Here is a 16941-nt window from a genome sequence, read left to right on the forward strand (position 1 = left end):
CTTCTCCTCTCTCTTTCTCTCCTCTCTCGCTCTCCTCTTTCTCTTTCTCGTTCTCTCTCTCGCTCTCTTTCTTTCTTTCCTCTCCTCTCTCGCTCTCTTTTTCCTCACCTCTCTCGCTCTCTTTTTCCTCACCTCTCTCGCTCTCTTTTTCCTCTCCTCTCTCGCTCTCTTTCTCCTCTTTCTCCTCTTTCTCCTCTTTCTCTCTCTTTCTTCTTCCTCCTCTTTCCCGCTCTTTCCCGCTCTTTCCCGCTCTCTGTCTCTCCTCTCCCGCTCTGTCTCTCCTCTCCCGCTCTGTCTCTCCTCTCTCGCTCTCTCTCCTCTCTCTCTTTCTTTCTCTCTCTTCTCTTTCTCCTCCTCTCTTTCTTTCTCTCTCTTTCTCCTCTTTCTCCTCCTCTCTTTCTTTCTCTCTCTTTCTCCTCTTTCTTCTCCTCTTTCTTCTCCTCTTTCTCTCTCCCTCTTTCTCCTCTTTCTCCTCCTCTTTCTCTCTCCCTCTTTCTCCTCTTTCTCCTCCTCTCTTTCTTCTTTTTCTCCTCCTCTCTTTCTTCTCTTTCTCCTCCTCTCTTTCTTCTCTTTCCCCTCTTTCTCTTTCTCTCCTCTTTCCCCTCTTTCTCTTCTCTCCTCTCTCCCTTTCTCTCTCCCTCTCTTTCTCCCTCTCTTTCTCTCGTCTTTCTCTCCTTTTTCTCTTCTCTTTCTCTCTTTCTCCGCTCTCTCTCTCTCTTCTCCTCTCTCGCTCTCTTTCTCTCCTCTCTCGCTCTCTTTCTCTCCTCTCTCGCTCTCCTCTTTCTTCTTTTTCTCCCTTTCTCTCTTTCTCTCTCTCTTTCTCTTTCCTCTCCTCTCTCGCTCTCTTTCTCTCCTCTCTTGCTCTCTTTCTCCTCTTTCTCCCTTCTCTTTCTCCTCCTCTTTCTCCCCCTCTTTCTCTCTCTTTCTCCTCCTCTTTCTCTCTTTCTTTCTCTTCTCCTCCTTTCTTTCTCCTCCTCTCTTTCTCTGCTCTCTCTCTCGCTCTCTTTCTCTCTCCCTTTCTCTCTCCCTCTTTCTCCCTTTTTCTCTCGTCTTTCTCTCCTTTTTCTCTTCTCTCGCTCTCTCGCTCTTTTTCTCTCTTTCTCCCTTTCTTTCTCCCTTTCTTTCTCTCTTTCTCCCTTTCTCCTCTTTCTCTCTCCTTCTCCTCTTCTCTTTCTTCTCTTTCTCCTCTTTCTCTCTTTCTCCTCTTTCTTCTCTTTCTCCTCTTTCTCTCTTTCTCCTCTCTCGCTCTCTTTCTCTCCTCTTTCTCTCTCTTCTCCTCTCTCGCTCTCCTCTTTCTCCTCTTTCTCCCTTTCTCTCTCTCGCTCTCTTTCTCTCTTTCCTCTCCTTTCTTGCTCTCTTTCTCCTCTTTCTCTCCTCTCTCGCTCTCTTTCTCCATCTCTTTCTCGCTCTCTCGCTCTCTTTCTCTCCTCTCTCGCTCTCCTCTTTCTTCTTTTTCTCCTCTTTCTCCCTTTCTCCCTTTCTCTCCCTTTCTCTCCCTTTCTCTCTCTTCTCTCTCCCTCTTTCTCCTCTTTCTCCCCCTCTCTTTCTCCTCTTTCTCCTCTTTCTCTCTTTCTTCTCTTTCTCCTCTTTCTCTCTTTCTTTCTCTCCTCTCTCGCTCTCTCTCTCGCTCTCTTTCTCTCTCCCTTTCTCTCTCCCTCTTTCTCCCTTTTTCTCTCGTCTTTCTCTCCTTTTTCTCTTCTTTTTCTCTCTTTCTCCCTTTCTTTCTCCCTTTCTTTCTCTCTTTCTCCCTTTCTCCTCTTTCTCTCTCCTTCTCCTCTTCTCTTTCTCTCTTTTTCTCCCTTTCTCCCTTTCTCTCTTTTTCTCCCTTTCTCTCTTTTTCTCCCTTTCTCCCTTTCTCTCTCTTTCTCCCTTTCTCTCTCCCTCTTTCTCCTCTTTCTCCTCCTCTCTTTCTTCTCTTTCTCCTCTCTCTCTTTCTCTCTTTCTTCTCTTTCTCCTCTTTCTCTCTTTCTCCTCTTTCTTCTCTTTCTCCTCTTTCTCTCTCCTCTTTCTCTCGCTCTTTCTCTCCTCTTTCTCTGCTCTTTCTCTCTCCCTCTTTCTCCTCTTTCTCCTCTTTCTCCTCTTTCTCCTCTTTCTCCTCTTTCTCTCTTTCTTTCTCTCCTCTTTCTCCTCTTTCTCTCTTTCTTTCTCTCCTCTCTCGCGCTCTTTCTCCTCTTTCTCTCCTCTCTCGCGCTCTTTCTCTCTTTCTCTCTCTCCCTTTCTCTCTCCCTCTTTTTCTCTCTTTCTCCCTTTTTCTCTTGTCTTTCTCTCCTTTTTCTCTTCTCTCTCGCTCTCTCTCTCTTTTTCTCCCTTTCTCTCTTTCTCCCTTTCTCTCTTTTTCTCCCTTTCTCTCTCTTTCTCCCTTTCTCTCTCTTTCTCTCTCCCTCTTTCTCCTCCTCTCTTTCTTCTCTTTCTCCTCTTTCTCTCTTTCTCCTCTTTCTTCTCTTTCTCCTCTTTCTCTCTTTCTCCTCTCTCGCTCTTTCTCTCCTCTTTCTCTCTCTTCTCCTCTCTCGCTCTCCTCTTTCTCCTCTTTCTCCCTTTCTCTCTCTCGCTCTCTTTCTCTCTTTCCTCTCCTTTCTTGCTCTCTTTCTCCTCTTTCTCTCCTCTCTCGCTCTCTTTCTCCATCTCTTTCTCGCTCTCTCGCTCTCTTTCTCTCCTCTCTCGCTCTCCTCTTTCTTCTTTTTCTCCCTTTCTCCCTTTCTCCCTTTCTCTCCCTTTCTCTCCCTTTCTCTCTCTTTCTCTCTCCCTCTTTCTCCTCTTTCTCCCCCTCTCTTTCTCCTCTTTCTCCTCTTTCTCTCTTTCTTTCTCTCCTCTCTCGCTCTCTCTCTCGCTCTCTTTCTCTCTCCCTTTCTCTCTCCCTCTTTCTCCCTTTTTCTCTCGTCTTTCTCTCCTTTTTCTCTTCTTTTTCTCTCTTTCTCCCTTTCTTTCTCCCTTTCTTTCTCTCTTTCTCCCTTTCTCCCTTTCTTTCTCTCTTTCTCCCTTTCTCCCTTTCTTTCTCTCTCTTTCTCCCTTTCTCTCCTCTCTCGCTCTCTTTCTCCCTTTCTCTCCTCTCTCGCTCTCTTTCTCCCTTTCTCCCTTTCTTTCTCTTTCTCTCTCTTTCTTTCTCCCTTTCTCCTCTTTCTCTCTCCTCTTTCTTTTCTTTCTCCTCTTTCTCTCTTTCCTCTCCTCTCTCGCTCTCTTTCTCCTCTTTCTCCCTCCTCTTTCTCCCTCTTTTTCTCCCTCCTTTTCTCCTCTTTCTCCTCCTCTTTCTCCTCTTTCTCTCTTTCTCGCTCTCTTTCTCTCCTCTCTCGCTCTCTTTCTCTCCTCTCTCGCTCTCCTCCTTCTTTTTCTCCTCTTTCTCCCTTTCTCCTCTTTCTCTCTTTTTCTCCCTTTCTTTCTTTTTCTCCCTTTCTCTCTCTTTCTCTCTCCCTCTTTCTTCTCTTTCTTCTCTTTCTTCCTCTTTCTCCTCTTCTCTTTCTTCTCTTTCTTCTCTTTCTTCCTCTTTCTCCTCTTTCTACTCTTTCTCCTCTTTCTCTCTCTTCTCCTCTTTCTCTCTCTTCTCCTCTCTTGCTCTCTTTCTCCTCTTTCTCTCCTCTCTCGCTCTCTTTCTCCCTCTCTTTCTCGCTCTCTTTCTCTCCTCTCTCGCTCTCTTTCTCTCCTCTCTCGCTCTCCTCTTTCTTCTTTTTCTCCTCTTTCTCCCTTTCTCCCTTTCTTTCTCTCTTTCTCCCTTTCTCCTCTTTCTCTCTTTCTACCTTTCTCCCCCTCTTCTCCCCCTCTTCTCCCCCTCTTCTCTCCCTCTTCTCTCCCTCTTCTCCCGCTCTCTCTCTCTCCTCTCTCGCTCTCGCTCTCTCCTCTCTCGCTCTCTCTCCTCTCTCGCTCTGTCTCTCCTCTCTCGCTCCTCTCTTTCTCTCCTCTCTCGCTCCTCTCTTTCTCTCCTCTCTCGCTCCTCTCTTTCTCTCCTCTCTCGCTCCTCTCTTTCTCTCCTCTCTCTCTCTCCTCTCTTCCTCTCCTCTTTCTCTCCTCTCTTGCTCTCCTCTTTCTCTCCTCTTTCTCCCTTTCACTCTTTCTCTCTCTTTCTCTCTCTCTCTCTCTTTCTCTCTTTCTCCCTCTCTTTCTCCCTCTTCTCCCGCTCTCTCTTTTTCTCCCGCTCTCTCTTTTTCTCCCGCTCTCTCTTTTTCTCCCGCTCTCTCTTTTTCTCCCGCTCTCTCTTTCTCTCTTCTCTCTCGCTCCTCTCTTTCTCTCCTCTCTCGCTCTCTCTCCTCTCTCGCTCCTCTCTTTCTCTCCTCTCTCGCTCTGTCTCCTCTCTCGCTCCTCTCTTTCTCTCCTCTCTCGCTCTGTCTCCTCTCGCTCCTCTCTTTCTCTCCTCTCTCGCTCTGTCTCCTCTCTCGCTCCTCTCTTTCTCTCCTCTCTCGCTCCTCTCTTTCTCTCCTCTCTCGCTCCTCTCTTCTCTCCCTCTCGCTCCGCTCTTTCTCTCCTCTCTCGCTCTGCTCTTTCTCTCCTCTCTCGCTCTGCTCTTTCTCTCCTCTCTCGCTCTGCTCTTTCTCTCCTCTCTCGCTCTGCTCTTTCTCTCCTCTCTCGCTCTGCTCTTTCTCTCCTCTCTCGCTCTGCTCTTTCTCTCCTCTCTCGCTCTTTCTCTCCTCTCTCGCTCTCTTTCTCTCCTCTCTCGCTCTCTTTCTCTCTTTCTCGCTCTCTTTCTCTCCTCTCGCTCTCTTTCTCTCCTCTCGCTCTCTTTCTCTCTTTCTCCTCTCTTTCGCTCTCTCTCCCTTTCTTCTCTTTCGCTCTTTCTCCCTCTCTTTCTCCTCTTTCTTTCTCTTTTTCTTTCTTTCTCTCTTTCCCCCTTTCTCTCTTTCTCCCTTTCTCTCTCTCTCTCTCCCTTTCTCTCTCCCTCTTTCTCTCTCTTTCTTCTCTTTCTCGCTCTCTTTCTCCTCTCTCTCCTCTCTCCCTTTCTTCTCTTTCTCTTTTTCTTTCTTTCACTCTTTCTCCCCTTTCTCCCCTTTCTCTCTTTCTCTCCTCTCTCGCTCTCTTTCTCTCTTTCTTTTTCTCCCTTTCTCTCTTTTTCTCCCTTCTCTCTTTCTCCCCTCTTTCTCTCCTCTCTCTCTTTCTCCCCTCTTTCTCTCCTCTCTCGCTCTCTTTCTCCTCTCTTTCTCTCTCGCTCTCTTTCTCTCTCTCCTTTCTCCTTTCTCTCTTTCTCCTCTTTCTCTCTCTCTTTCTTCTTTCTCCTCTTTCTCTCTCTCCCTCTCTTTCTCTCTCCCTCCCTTTTTCTCTTTCTCTTTCTTTTTCTCTTTCTCTCTCTTTCTCGCTCTCTTTCTCCTCTCTCCCTTTCTTCCTCTTTCTTTCTCCCTCTTTCTCCTCTCTTTCTCCTCTCTTTCTCCTCTCTCTCTTTCTCCTCTTTCTCTCTTTTCTCTTCTCCTCTTCTCTCTCTTTCTCCTCTCTTTCTCCTCTCTCCTCTTTCTCCTCTTTCTCTCTTTCTCCTCTCTCCTCTTTCTTTCTCCCCTCTTTCTCTCCTCTCTCGCTCTCTTTCTCCTCTTTCTCCCTTTCTTTCTCCTCTCTTTTTTCTCCCTTTCTTTCTCCTCTCTTTCTCTTTCTTCTCCCTTTCTCTTTCTCCTTTTTCTCTTTCTCCTTTTTTTCTTTCTCCTTTTTTTCTTTCTCTCCTTCTCGCTCCCTCTCTTTCTCCCTTTCTTTCTCCCTCTTTCTCTCTCTCCTCTCTCGCTCTCTTTCTCTCCCTTCTCCTCCCTCCTCCTCTTTCTCTCCTCTTTCTCCCCTCTTTCTCTCTCTTTCTCCCCTCTTTCTCCTCTCTCTCTTTCTCCTCTTTCTCTCTCTTTCTCCTCTTTCTCTCTCTTTCTCCTCTCTCCTCTTTCTTTCTCCCCTCTTTCTCTTTTTTCTCCTCTTTCTCTCTCTTCTCCTTCTCCTCTCTCTTTCTCTTTCCCTCTCTCTTTCTTTCTCTTTCTCCTCTTTCTCTCTCTTCTCTATTGCTCCTCTTTCTCTCACACTCATCTCCCCTCTCTTCCCCCACTTTTGAAGGCCCTTGGATCTGTTTTGGAACTCAGTCATTGTATCAACTTACTGTTCAAAGCTAGAATAGTAGAATACACAAGATGCAATTTAGAAATTTGGTTGTGCATCAGCAGTTTCTCTGTCAGTCACTGATCGTCAGTCAGTCAGCCCATATCCACATTTATTTTTTTAGAATGCTAAGTTAATTTACCAGCCAGCTATCTCAACTTGTTTCACTCAGTTATCAGATATAGTTTCACTCAGATATCATATTAAAAACTACAAAATCTTCTCTCCGCCCCATGGCAAAATGTGTAGAGTTGCAGCAAACTTGCTTTAAAACTGCAGCATTTTCTCTACAGCCCATGGCAAAATGTGTAGAATTGAACGAAATCAACTCTAAAATGTAAAAAAAAATTCCGCTGTCAAGAGGGGGGCACTAAAATGTTTTGCTCGCTGTGTGTGTGGGGGGGGTACGCAGACCCGCAAGCAACTGTGACCCCTCAAGATTAGTTTATTTTTTTTGTGACCCACATCAAAGTTACCCATCCCCGACCTTGAGGTTTTCTTGAAGATAGTATCTAATTCATTTATATCTGGTTTTTGCCTAATCAATTTTGTAGTTCCATGATAACCTGCGTTGCTGCTGGCTAAAAGCTTTGGGGAAACTCACCTAAAGTAAAACAAATGCCATATTTAATCAATTTCCCACTCTGAGCCAGTAATTTATATGCGTTCTGTTTCTTTAAAAAGTGTATATATATATATTTTTATTTTAACGTTCTATCTAACTAGGCAAGTCAGTTAAGAACGAATTGTTATTTACAATGATGGCCTACCAGTGAACAGTGGGTTAACTGCCTTGTTCAGGGGCAAAAAGACAGATTTTTACCATGTCAGCTCGTGGAGTCGATTCAGCAACCTTTCGGTTACTGGCCCAACGCTCTAACTACTAGGCTCCCTGCCGCCCTCGTTACTTATATGCTTTCTGTTAGAGGAAAATGTCTTTCCCTTTCTGTTGTATTTTAATGGCTGTTTAATATGGAACTTTTAGTGTGTAAATGCTTCTCATTGCCCTGTTGTGTTTTGAGTATTCCCTTGACTGCCCATCTTACGTATATGGTGATGGAGTATTGCGTATGTGGGATGCAAGAAATGCTGGACAGCGTCCCAGAGAAAAGATTTCCAGTATTTCAAGCTCACGGGTAAGTTTCTTTCTCTCTCGCTTTCTCGGCAGCTCCCTCAGCTGTTCTTTCTCTTCCTCTTTTTCAACAGCTCTATCTCTCGTTTGCTCACTCATCATTTCTCTATTGTTCTCGCCTGCCCTTTATCTACTTTGCCATCTCTCTCTGCCTCTAGCCCCCCATTCTTGTTCAATTGCGCCATCTCTCTTTATTTTATTTGTCTGAGCTTCTGTGCAGAGTCTACTCCAAGACTAAGTTTAGGCAGAGCTCTCCATTGCTGATAAAGCTAAGACTGTTTTGTTATTGCATGAGAGTTTTTTGCAAAAGTAATTTTTGCCCATTTGAATGGAAATCTATTACAGTAAGGTATTAAGGTACTTAACCCTCATACTACCACCATATTGAACATACATGGATTACCAACTGGAGTCATTTTGACCCCAAGAAGAAACTGTTGGAAAAAGCAACAATCGTAGCAAAATATCAACTTAATTCTTATTAAAACATCATTAGACATGTAAATAATGTTATTTTTTTAACCTTGTTACAGCTGTTAAGTGATTGATAATAATCGCATATTTGTTTCATGTCATTACATTAAGAAATGGGGGGGAAGGTGGGATCATGGCTATATTCAATAAAATTCACAAGTTGATTTAAAACTTATGTTTAACCCTTTCTCATGGTTAGTGATTTGATGGATTTGTCCTAAATCGTTTGACATGAAACATTTACTTTTCTGTCGTTACATTTATGGCACTGTATGTACTCATTATACGGTATCATTCGGTGCATTTGGAAAGTATTCAGACCCCTTCCCTTTTTCCACATTTTGCTACGTTACAGCCTTATTCTAAAATGGAATAAATAAAACAATTTCCTCACACAATACCCCATAATGACAAAGCGGGTTTTTATAAATGTTCGCAAATTTATAAATAAAATACCTTATTTGCATATATTCAGACCCTTTGCTATGAGACTTAAAATTGACCTCCTGGTGCATCCTGTTTCCATTGATTATTCTTGAGATGTTTCTACAACTTGATTGGAGTCCAACTTGATTGGACATGATTTGGAAAGGCACACACCTGTCTATATAAGGTCCCACAGTTGACAGTGCATGTCAGAGCAAAAACCAAGCGATGAGGTTGAAGGAATTGTCCATAGAGCTCCGAGACAGGATTGTGTCGAGGCACAGATCTGGGGAAGGGTACCAAAAAATGTCTGCAGCATTGAAGGTCCCCAAGAAGACAGTGGCCTCCATCATTCTTAAGTGGAAGAAGTTTGGAACCACCATCACTCTTCCTAGAGCTGGCTGCCTGGCCAAACTGAGCAATTAGGGGAGTAGGGCCTTGGTCAGGGAGGGCCTTGGTCACTCTGACAGAGCTCCGGAGTTCCTCTGTGGAGATGGGAGAACCATCCAGAAGGACAACCATCTCTGCAGCACTCCACCAATCAGGCCTTTATGGTAGAGTGGCCAGACAGAAGCCACTCCTCAGTAAAAAGCACATGACAGCCCGCTTGGAGGTTGCCAAAAGGCACCTAAAGGACTCTCATACCATGAGAAACACAATTCTCTGGTCTGATGAAACCAAGATTGAACTCTTTGGCCTGAATGCCAAGCCTCACGTCTGGAGGAAACCTGGTACCATGCTCAGGACCTCTGACTGGGGTGAATGTTCACCTTCCAACAGTACAAGGAACCTAAGCATACAGCCAAGATATTGCAGGAGTGGCTTCGGGACAAGTCTCGGAATGTCCTAGACTGGCCCAGCCAGAGCCTGGACTTCAATCCAATCGAACATCTCTGGAAAGACCTGAAAATAGCTGTCCACCGACGCTCCCCATCCAACCTGACAAAGCTTGAGGATCTGCAGAGAAGAATGGGAGAAGCTCCCCGAATACAGCTATGCCAAGATTTGTACTGTCATACCCAAGACTTGAGGCTGATATTGCTGTCAAAGGTGCTTCAACAAAGTACTGAGTAAAGGGTCTGAATACTTTACGTAAATGTGATATTTCAGTTTTGTAATATATATTTTTTTTAATCTGTAAAAAATTCTACATGTTTTTGCTTTATCATTTAAGGGGTATTGTGTGTATATTTGAGGGGAAAAAATATTGAATCCATTTTAGAATAAGGCTTTGACGTAACAAAATGTGTAGAAAGTCAAGGGGTCTGAATACTTTCCGAATGCACTGTATACCATTAGCAGACGTATAAGAGTTCTCAGCCCGAATCCGATGGGGCCCGACTGCTGCTGGGCCTCATTCTGTGTTTTGGGTTTGCGGTGCTGTGTTAAGAAAGATTAACTGTGCGTGTCTGCACCTTTCACTGCTGCTCTCTCTGCGGCGTCAGGATTCCAATATTGGCTGGGCCAGAGAAATTCGTGGTCATGATGAAGCTTTTTTTTCTGATCATTGAAATGTTTCATATTGCAATACGAATAGGCTGGAGTGCATTCGGTAGAATGATGATCCACATGACCACCACATGCAGCTCATCTCAGAATCAGGAGAAGTCCATATTCCAATGGCATCTATTAACCTCTATGGGCTAGGTGGGACGCTAGCGTCCCCCCCGTGGTGCACTCCATCAACAGCAGGTGCATTTCAAGAGCGGCAAATTTGAATCCAAATAAATGTCAAAATTCAAATTTTTCAAACATACAACTATTTTACACCCTTTGAAAGATAAACATCTCCTTAATCTAACCACGTTTTACGATTTCAAAAAGGTTTTACGGCGAAAGCATAAATTTAGAGTATGTTAGGACAGTACATTTACAAGAGTTGTGTGTAATGTTTAGCCAATTCAAAGACAGGGTCACCAAAACCATAAAACCAGCTAAAATGATGCACTAACCTTTTACAATCTCCATCGGATGACACTCCTAGGACATTATGTTAGACAATGCATGCATTTTTAGTTCTATCAAGTTCATATTTATATCCAAAAACAGCGTTTTACTATGGCATTGATGTTGAGGAAATCGTTTCTTGTTAGCACATGATCTAAGCCAGCCGGACTTCTCGTCATGAACGAGGGGAAAAAATATATTTACGTTCGTTCAAACATGTCAAACGTTGTATAGCATAAATCATTAGGGCCTTTTTTAACCAGAACATGAATAATATTCAAGGTGGACGAATGCATACTCTTTTATAACGTATTGGAACGAGGGTACCCAACATGAACTCGCGCGCCAGGTGTCTAATGGGCCATCATCGTTCCATGGCTCTTGTTCTGTCAGATCTCCCTCCAGAAGACTCAAAACACTTTGTAAAGGCTGGTGACATCTAGTGGAAGCAATAGGAAGTGCCAAAATATTCCTCAGCCCCTGTGTTTTTCAATGGGATAGGTTTAAAGGTAATACAACACATCAGGTATCCACTTCCTGTCAGAAAATGTCTCAGGGTTTTGCCTGCCAAATGAGTTCTGTTATACTCACAGACACCATTCAAACAGTTTTAGAAACTTTAGAGTGTTTTCTATCCATATATAATAAGTATATGCATATTCTAGTTACTGGGTAGGATTAGTAACCAGATTAAATCGGGTACATTTTTTTTATCCAGCCGTGCAAATACTGCCCCCTAGCCCTAACAGGTTATTGCCGATACAGCCTAGCCACAGTATGTGAGCGGAGTTGAGCGGTTGGAAATTCTGCTCATCAGCGCTCAACATCCTTTTGCTCCGGCGCTCAACGTTCTTTCCAGCCACTCCGCTAAAAAACGTTAACACGCTTACAGGAAGGAAAGAAAAACTGTCTCTCCAAATTAGCTTCATAAATGTTTTGTTTAAAATCACCATAAAATCTTTGACTAAGTGGACCTACCATTTTGGGTTTGAAGTATTGAAAGCAATCCATATGATTTAAATGGAAAGTATTTTAATAAATAACAAAGGTGATCATTTCAAAAAAGCTATATGTCATATTAAACGGCACATAAACACTCTAAATAGGTCATGAGCCAGACAGCCTAAGAAGCAATGAAAATGAATATTATTAGTCTATATCAATGCTATAGCCTACAAAGAAATACTTTGAAGCGAGTGTGGCAAACTAGGCTGGCAGGAACATTAAGCTCTTCAGCATTTAAACAACACTATAAATCCTTTATAGTCTATAAATTGCACATATAGGCTGTGTCTTACTTAGAATTAAATACAAATTAAATGGAAAAATTCCTTGTTAGGCTCAGTCTACCGTGCCTTTTGAATTCACTTTGAGAAACATGATTTTGGCCAGAGTCTGTGGCTTATGCGATGGTGCCTTGAGAGTAGGCCAGCAGCAGAAAATACCCTCTGTGCTTGCAGAGCCACTGGGGATGCTAAAAACCCTTTGGGACACTCTTGCCAAGCAGGGCAGGGATGAGGAGTTGTCTTTCCAAAAGGTGATAACGTCTGCATTTCTTCTCATGACCGTTATGTACTCCTTTACCTCTCATTTTGATTGTACAGAGGATCGCTGCTGCTGAATGAAGAGCTGAACATGTGAAGTCTTTTGGTGCTGCTGGTACGGCAAATGCACCTGCCGGAGGCACATTGATAGCCTCGGTTTCCTTCACAAGGAGGTTGCGTATCTCTCCAAGCTGGTTACGCACCAGCTCATCCCTTATCACCCGCTCAGTTTTAAACCTGGGGTCCAGGATGGCGGTTAGGACAAGATGTTTATCATTATAATACCCCCTGTACTGAGTGGAAACGTTATCTGATCGTTTCTGCAAAAGCAGCAATGTCTATGGCCTGAGACACGGTAGTCAACAGTTTGTTTCTGACACCACGGGGAGAATCATGCCCAGGTTCCTCATTTCTTTCTGCATATTATCAGTGAGGTCAGCTTGTGGTGTCAGTACCTCCACCAGGACCTGTAGCCAACGCATTTCGTTTAGGGTGAGTTTTGAATCAGAGGTAGACTTCAGTTTGTTTTTCCACAATGGGTCTCTTTTGAACATCTTTAATACAGACTCAGTCATGCGTAATTGGCTGTTCTTGTCATACATGCTGTTGTGGGATGCACTCCCAATCTATCACTTTCTTCTGTGTTCAATGTACACTTCCTAACACTTTTCAGAAGTTTTTCCAGTTTCTGGATCAGTCCGCTAACCCCCATCATGCATGTTAATGGCATCCTTTGTTGCGAGCTGAAGCATGTGAATTGGGCACCGTAAAATGGAGATTTGACTCTGAAGTACTGGTTTACCATCATGTCCACATTGTTGGCTATATGGTCAGTTTGGAACTGAGATCGCAGGTGGTGCCATGTCGGATGCCTCATCTTCCTCCTGTCCATCATCATTGGTCTCCTCGAAACAAGGTAGGTTGAAGGCTTAGACCATGTTGCTTGCGCTGTCAGTCACCACTCGTATTACTTGTCGCTGCACGTTCCAGTTTCTCAGGACACTGATATTTTTGGTAAATGGCCTCTGCTGTGTGGTGTTTTTGTATGTGCTCGCAGCTCAACAACACCGTGTGGCCTTGATAGTTTCCGTCAATGAAACTGGTGACAATCCCCAGGAAACGGTGTCCCTTTCAGCTAGTCCAAATGTCAGTTGACACAAACAAAACCATCTCCTAGCTGCAATAGTTCTCAAATTGGCTTCCATTTCTTGCAGGGCCGTGCTATATATAGGCGGTGTGTAGCCTGGTTTAGCTTCACTTGCAGAATACCGCATCCCTTCCCAAGTTTGTAGCGTCATACCCAAGAATACTCAAGGCTGTAATCTCTTGTCAAATGTGCTTCAACAAAGTACTGAGTGAAGGCTCTAAATACTTATGTAAATATGTTTTTTATTTTTATTTTTGCAGAACATTTCCCAAAACCTGTTTTTGCATTGTCATTATGGGGTATTGAGGGGGAAAAAACAATTTAATCAATTTTAGAATAAGGCTTTAATGTAACACATTTTGGAAAAAGTCAAGGGGTCTGAATAATTTCCGAATGCACTATAAGCAGATAAATAAATGAGCTACCACCTCGACTTATTTTCCTAGCCAGAGATCAATTAGCCTAACTAAATATACAGACGGAGATTCAGTGAAACAAAATCACATGAATTGATTATCAGACAAGTCACAGGCTTTTTTTTTGAGTGAAGAGCAAAATCCACTTGTTAAGTTACATAACATTCTAGCAAATTGTTTCCCCTCTGTGCTTTTCTCAGTGCTTTTCTAAGACTGGCGGTTTCCTGGTCTCCTCGCTCCACTGCTGCCCGCTTCATTGTTCTCAATACCAATTTAAATCAATATACTGTTTTCTAGAGATCAGGCTGTTTGGGCTCATTTACATTTCTATGATGTCGGCCTGGGCTCAGGCTTCAGCTTACCAGGCTTGGGTAAGACCGGGCTCGAATTTGATGGCCCGAGGAGAACACTACTTTGTATACCATTGGCACATTTCTATAGGCACAAAAATTATGCAATTGTGGTTTTGTATGCAGTCCTACAGTGAGGGGGGAAAAAGTATTTGATCCCCTGCTGATTTTGTACGTTTGCCCACTGACAAAGAAATGATCAGTCTACCATTTTAATGGTAGGTTTATTTGAACAGTGAGAGACAGAATAACAACAAAAAAAATCCAGGAAAACGCATGTCAAAAATTGTATAAATTGATTTGCATTTTAATGAGGGAAATAAGTATTTGACCCCCTCTCAATCAGAAAGATTTCTGGCTCCCAGGTGTCTTTTATACAGGTAACGAGCTGAGATTAGGAGCACACTCTTAAAGGGAGTGCTCTTCATCTCAGTTTGTTACCTATATAAAAGACACCTGTCCACAGAAGCAGTCAATCAATCAGATTCCAAACTCTCCACCATGGCCAAGACCAAAGAGCTCTCCAAGGATGGGGACAAGATTGTAGACCTACACAAGGCTGGAATGGGCTACAAGACTATCGCCAAGCAGCTTGGTGAGAAGGTGACAACAGTTGGTGCGATTATTCGCAAATGGAAGAAACAGAAAAGAACTGTCAATATCCCTCGGCCTGAGGCTCCATGCAAGATCTCACCTCGTGGAGTTGCAATGATCATGAGAACGGTGAGGAATCAGCCCAGAACTACACGGGATGATCTTGTCAATGATCTCCAAGAAAACAATTGATATCATACTACGCTGTGAAGGACTAAAATCCTGCAGCGCCCGCAAGGTCCCCCTGCTCAAGAAAGCACATATACATGCCCGTCTGAAGTTTGCCAATGAACATCTGAATGATTCAGAGGACAACTGGGTGAAAGTGTTGTGGTCAGATGAGACCAAAATAGAGCTCTTTGGCATCAACTCAACTCGCTGTGTTTGGAGGAGGAGGAGTGCTGCCTATGACCCCAAGAACACCGTCAAACTTGGAGGTGGAAACCTTATGCTTTGGGGGTGTTTTTCTGCTAAGAGGACAGGACAACTTCACTGCATCAAAGGGACGATGAACGGGGCCATGTATCGTCAAATCTTGATTGAGAACCTCCTTCCCTCAGCCAGGGCATTGAAAATGGGTCGTGGATGGGTATTCCAGCATGACAATGACCCAAAACACACGGCCAAGGCAACAAAGGAGTGGCTCAAGAAGAAGCACATTAAGGTCCTGGAGTGGCCTAGCCAGTCTCCAGACCTTAATCCCATAGAAAATCTGTGGAAGGAGCTGAAGGTTCGAGTTGCCAAATGTCAGCCTCGAAACCTTAATGACTTGGAAAAGATCTGCAAAGAGGAGTGGGACAAAATCCCTCCTGAGATGTGTGCAAACCTGGTGGCTAACTACAAGAAACGTCTGACCTCTGTGATTGCCAACAAGGGTTTTGCCACCAAGTACTAAGTCATGTTTTGCAGAGGGGTCAAATACTTATTTCCCTCATTAAAATGCAAATCAATTTATAACATTTTTGACATGCGTTTTTCTGGATTTTTTTTATGTTATTCTATCTCTCACTGTTCAAATAAACCTACCATTAAAATTATAGACTGATAATTTCTTTGTCAGTGGGCAAACGTACAAAATCAGCAGGGGATCAAATACGTTTTTTCCCTCACTGTATGATACTTGCTATAGACAAGGACAATGTTAGATGAGTATATGGTGAGTTATCTCTGTCGGTGATCAGTCTATCTGGTCAAAATCACTGATGCAGGTTCCCCTCCACCCTCTTGTGGTATGATAACTTGTTATTACGTCTCCAGAAAACCTAGATTCCCATCTATCAAATTACTATAAGCAGAATTTTTGTTTTTGGCTGTGGTCAAAATGACCCCAAAGGACTGAATTTTTATTTTATTTGAAGTCTTTATACAGAAACACTAAGCAATTTATGTATATTTATTAAGAAAAAGTTGATTGACAAGGTCATTAACATTTTGAAGAATTCAATCAACCACCTATTGGCTATGATATAAAACATGCCTCTGGGTTCAAAATGACCCCAGTCGGTTGTATGAGGGTTAATTGTTACCCAGAAATTATTTGATATATAACGGCTGCATTGGGCCTTTAAACACTAATTTATAGTCACACTTGATTAAAAGACCTATTAGATTGCTTGGATCAATACGTCATGTATGGCTGAGCTCACACTTGTGTCGTGTAAATTATGCACTGATGTTTTGATTTATACAAAATATCAAGTTGTGTGCGGTGTGCACAGATCTCAAGTTAGGATTCACCATAGAGCTAATGTAGTGTACTGACTTGTCTTGTAGGATTTTTATTATTAACCCTCCCTCCCTCTCAGGTATTTTTTACAGCTGTTAGATGGCCTTGAATATTTGCACAGCCAGGGAATCGTTCACAAGGACATTAAACCAGGAAATCTGCTTCTGACTACCGACGGGGCACTCAAGATCTCCGACCTGGGCGTGGCAGAGGTGAGATGTCATCTCACTTACCTCAGTCACCTTTACCTGTATATTACCCATTGTTGGGGAAATGCATGTTCTTAACTATATTATGCAGACAGCATTCTTCCCTCTGAGTGTGCTGATTTTGAGCTTTTTCTCCCGATCTCTTGCTCGCTCTCTCTTACTTCTCCCTCCCCCACCACCAGGCTCTGCACCCGTTTGCAGAGGATGACACATGTCGTACGAGTCAGGGCTCGCCGGCGTTCCAGCCCCCCGAGATCGCCAATGGCCTGGACACCTTTTCAGGGTTCAAAGTGGACATCTGGTCTGCAGGCATCACACTGTGAGTAATGGCCATTGCAATGTCCAAGTCCACCCTGACCCCTAACCCTAGCTCAGCACCTTTCTGTTGATCTGGAAGGATAATCAATGGTAATGAAAATAGCTCCACCTAGCGCTTTGATTACGTGTCTATCCAACATACACTGAGTGTACAAAACATTAAGGAGATCTGCTCTTTCCGTGACAGACTGACCAGGTGAATCCAAGTAAAAGCAATGATCCTTATTGATGTCACTTGTTAAATCCACTTCAATCAGTGTAGATGAAGGGGAGGAAACAGGTTAAAGAAGGATTTTTAAGCCTTGATGCAATTGAGACATGAGCTGTGTTCGAATACTCATACTAACTGCACTAACCATACTATTTGTGACGTGAATTGAGTACATAGTATGCTTATTGGTCATAGTATGGATATAGTTAGTATGCCAAAAGTTCCCGGATGTCGTACTAAATTTGCCAAAATATGAAGTATACACGCAGAGGACACTTTCCGTACTTTAGGGCCCATAATCCAGGAAATGGGCGTGGCTTCACATTGTTTCCAGATTTGAAGAAAATAGCGGAAAATATGCAGTCGAAGTACAACGAGAGGGGATACAAATTCATTGCTTTAACAAAG

General features: G+C 43.4%; 1 protein-coding gene across 2 annotated transcripts in view; it reads left to right on the forward strand.

Annotated features, from left to right (window-relative positions):
- Nucleotides 1-16941, forward strand: part of LOC106599971 (serine/threonine-protein kinase STK11) — a 75800-nt gene that overhangs the window by 41462 nt on the left and 17397 nt on the right. For both annotated transcript variants that reach the window (XM_014191302.3, XM_014191304.3), the window contains exons 4-6: nt 7086-7175; nt 15875-16007; nt 16187-16323. In XM_014191302.3, coding sequence (XP_014046777.1) covers nt 7086-7175; nt 15875-16007; nt 16187-16323 — 360 coding nt within the window. The remainder of the gene's footprint in view (nt 1-7085; nt 7176-15874; nt 16008-16186; nt 16324-16941) is intronic.

This window comes from Salmo salar, chromosome 03 (genome assembly GCF_965601325.2).
Source record: "Salmo salar chromosome 03, fSalSal1, whole genome shotgun sequence".
In the NCBI taxonomy this organism is placed as follows: Eukaryota; Metazoa; Chordata; class Actinopteri; order Salmoniformes; family Salmonidae; genus Salmo; species Salmo salar.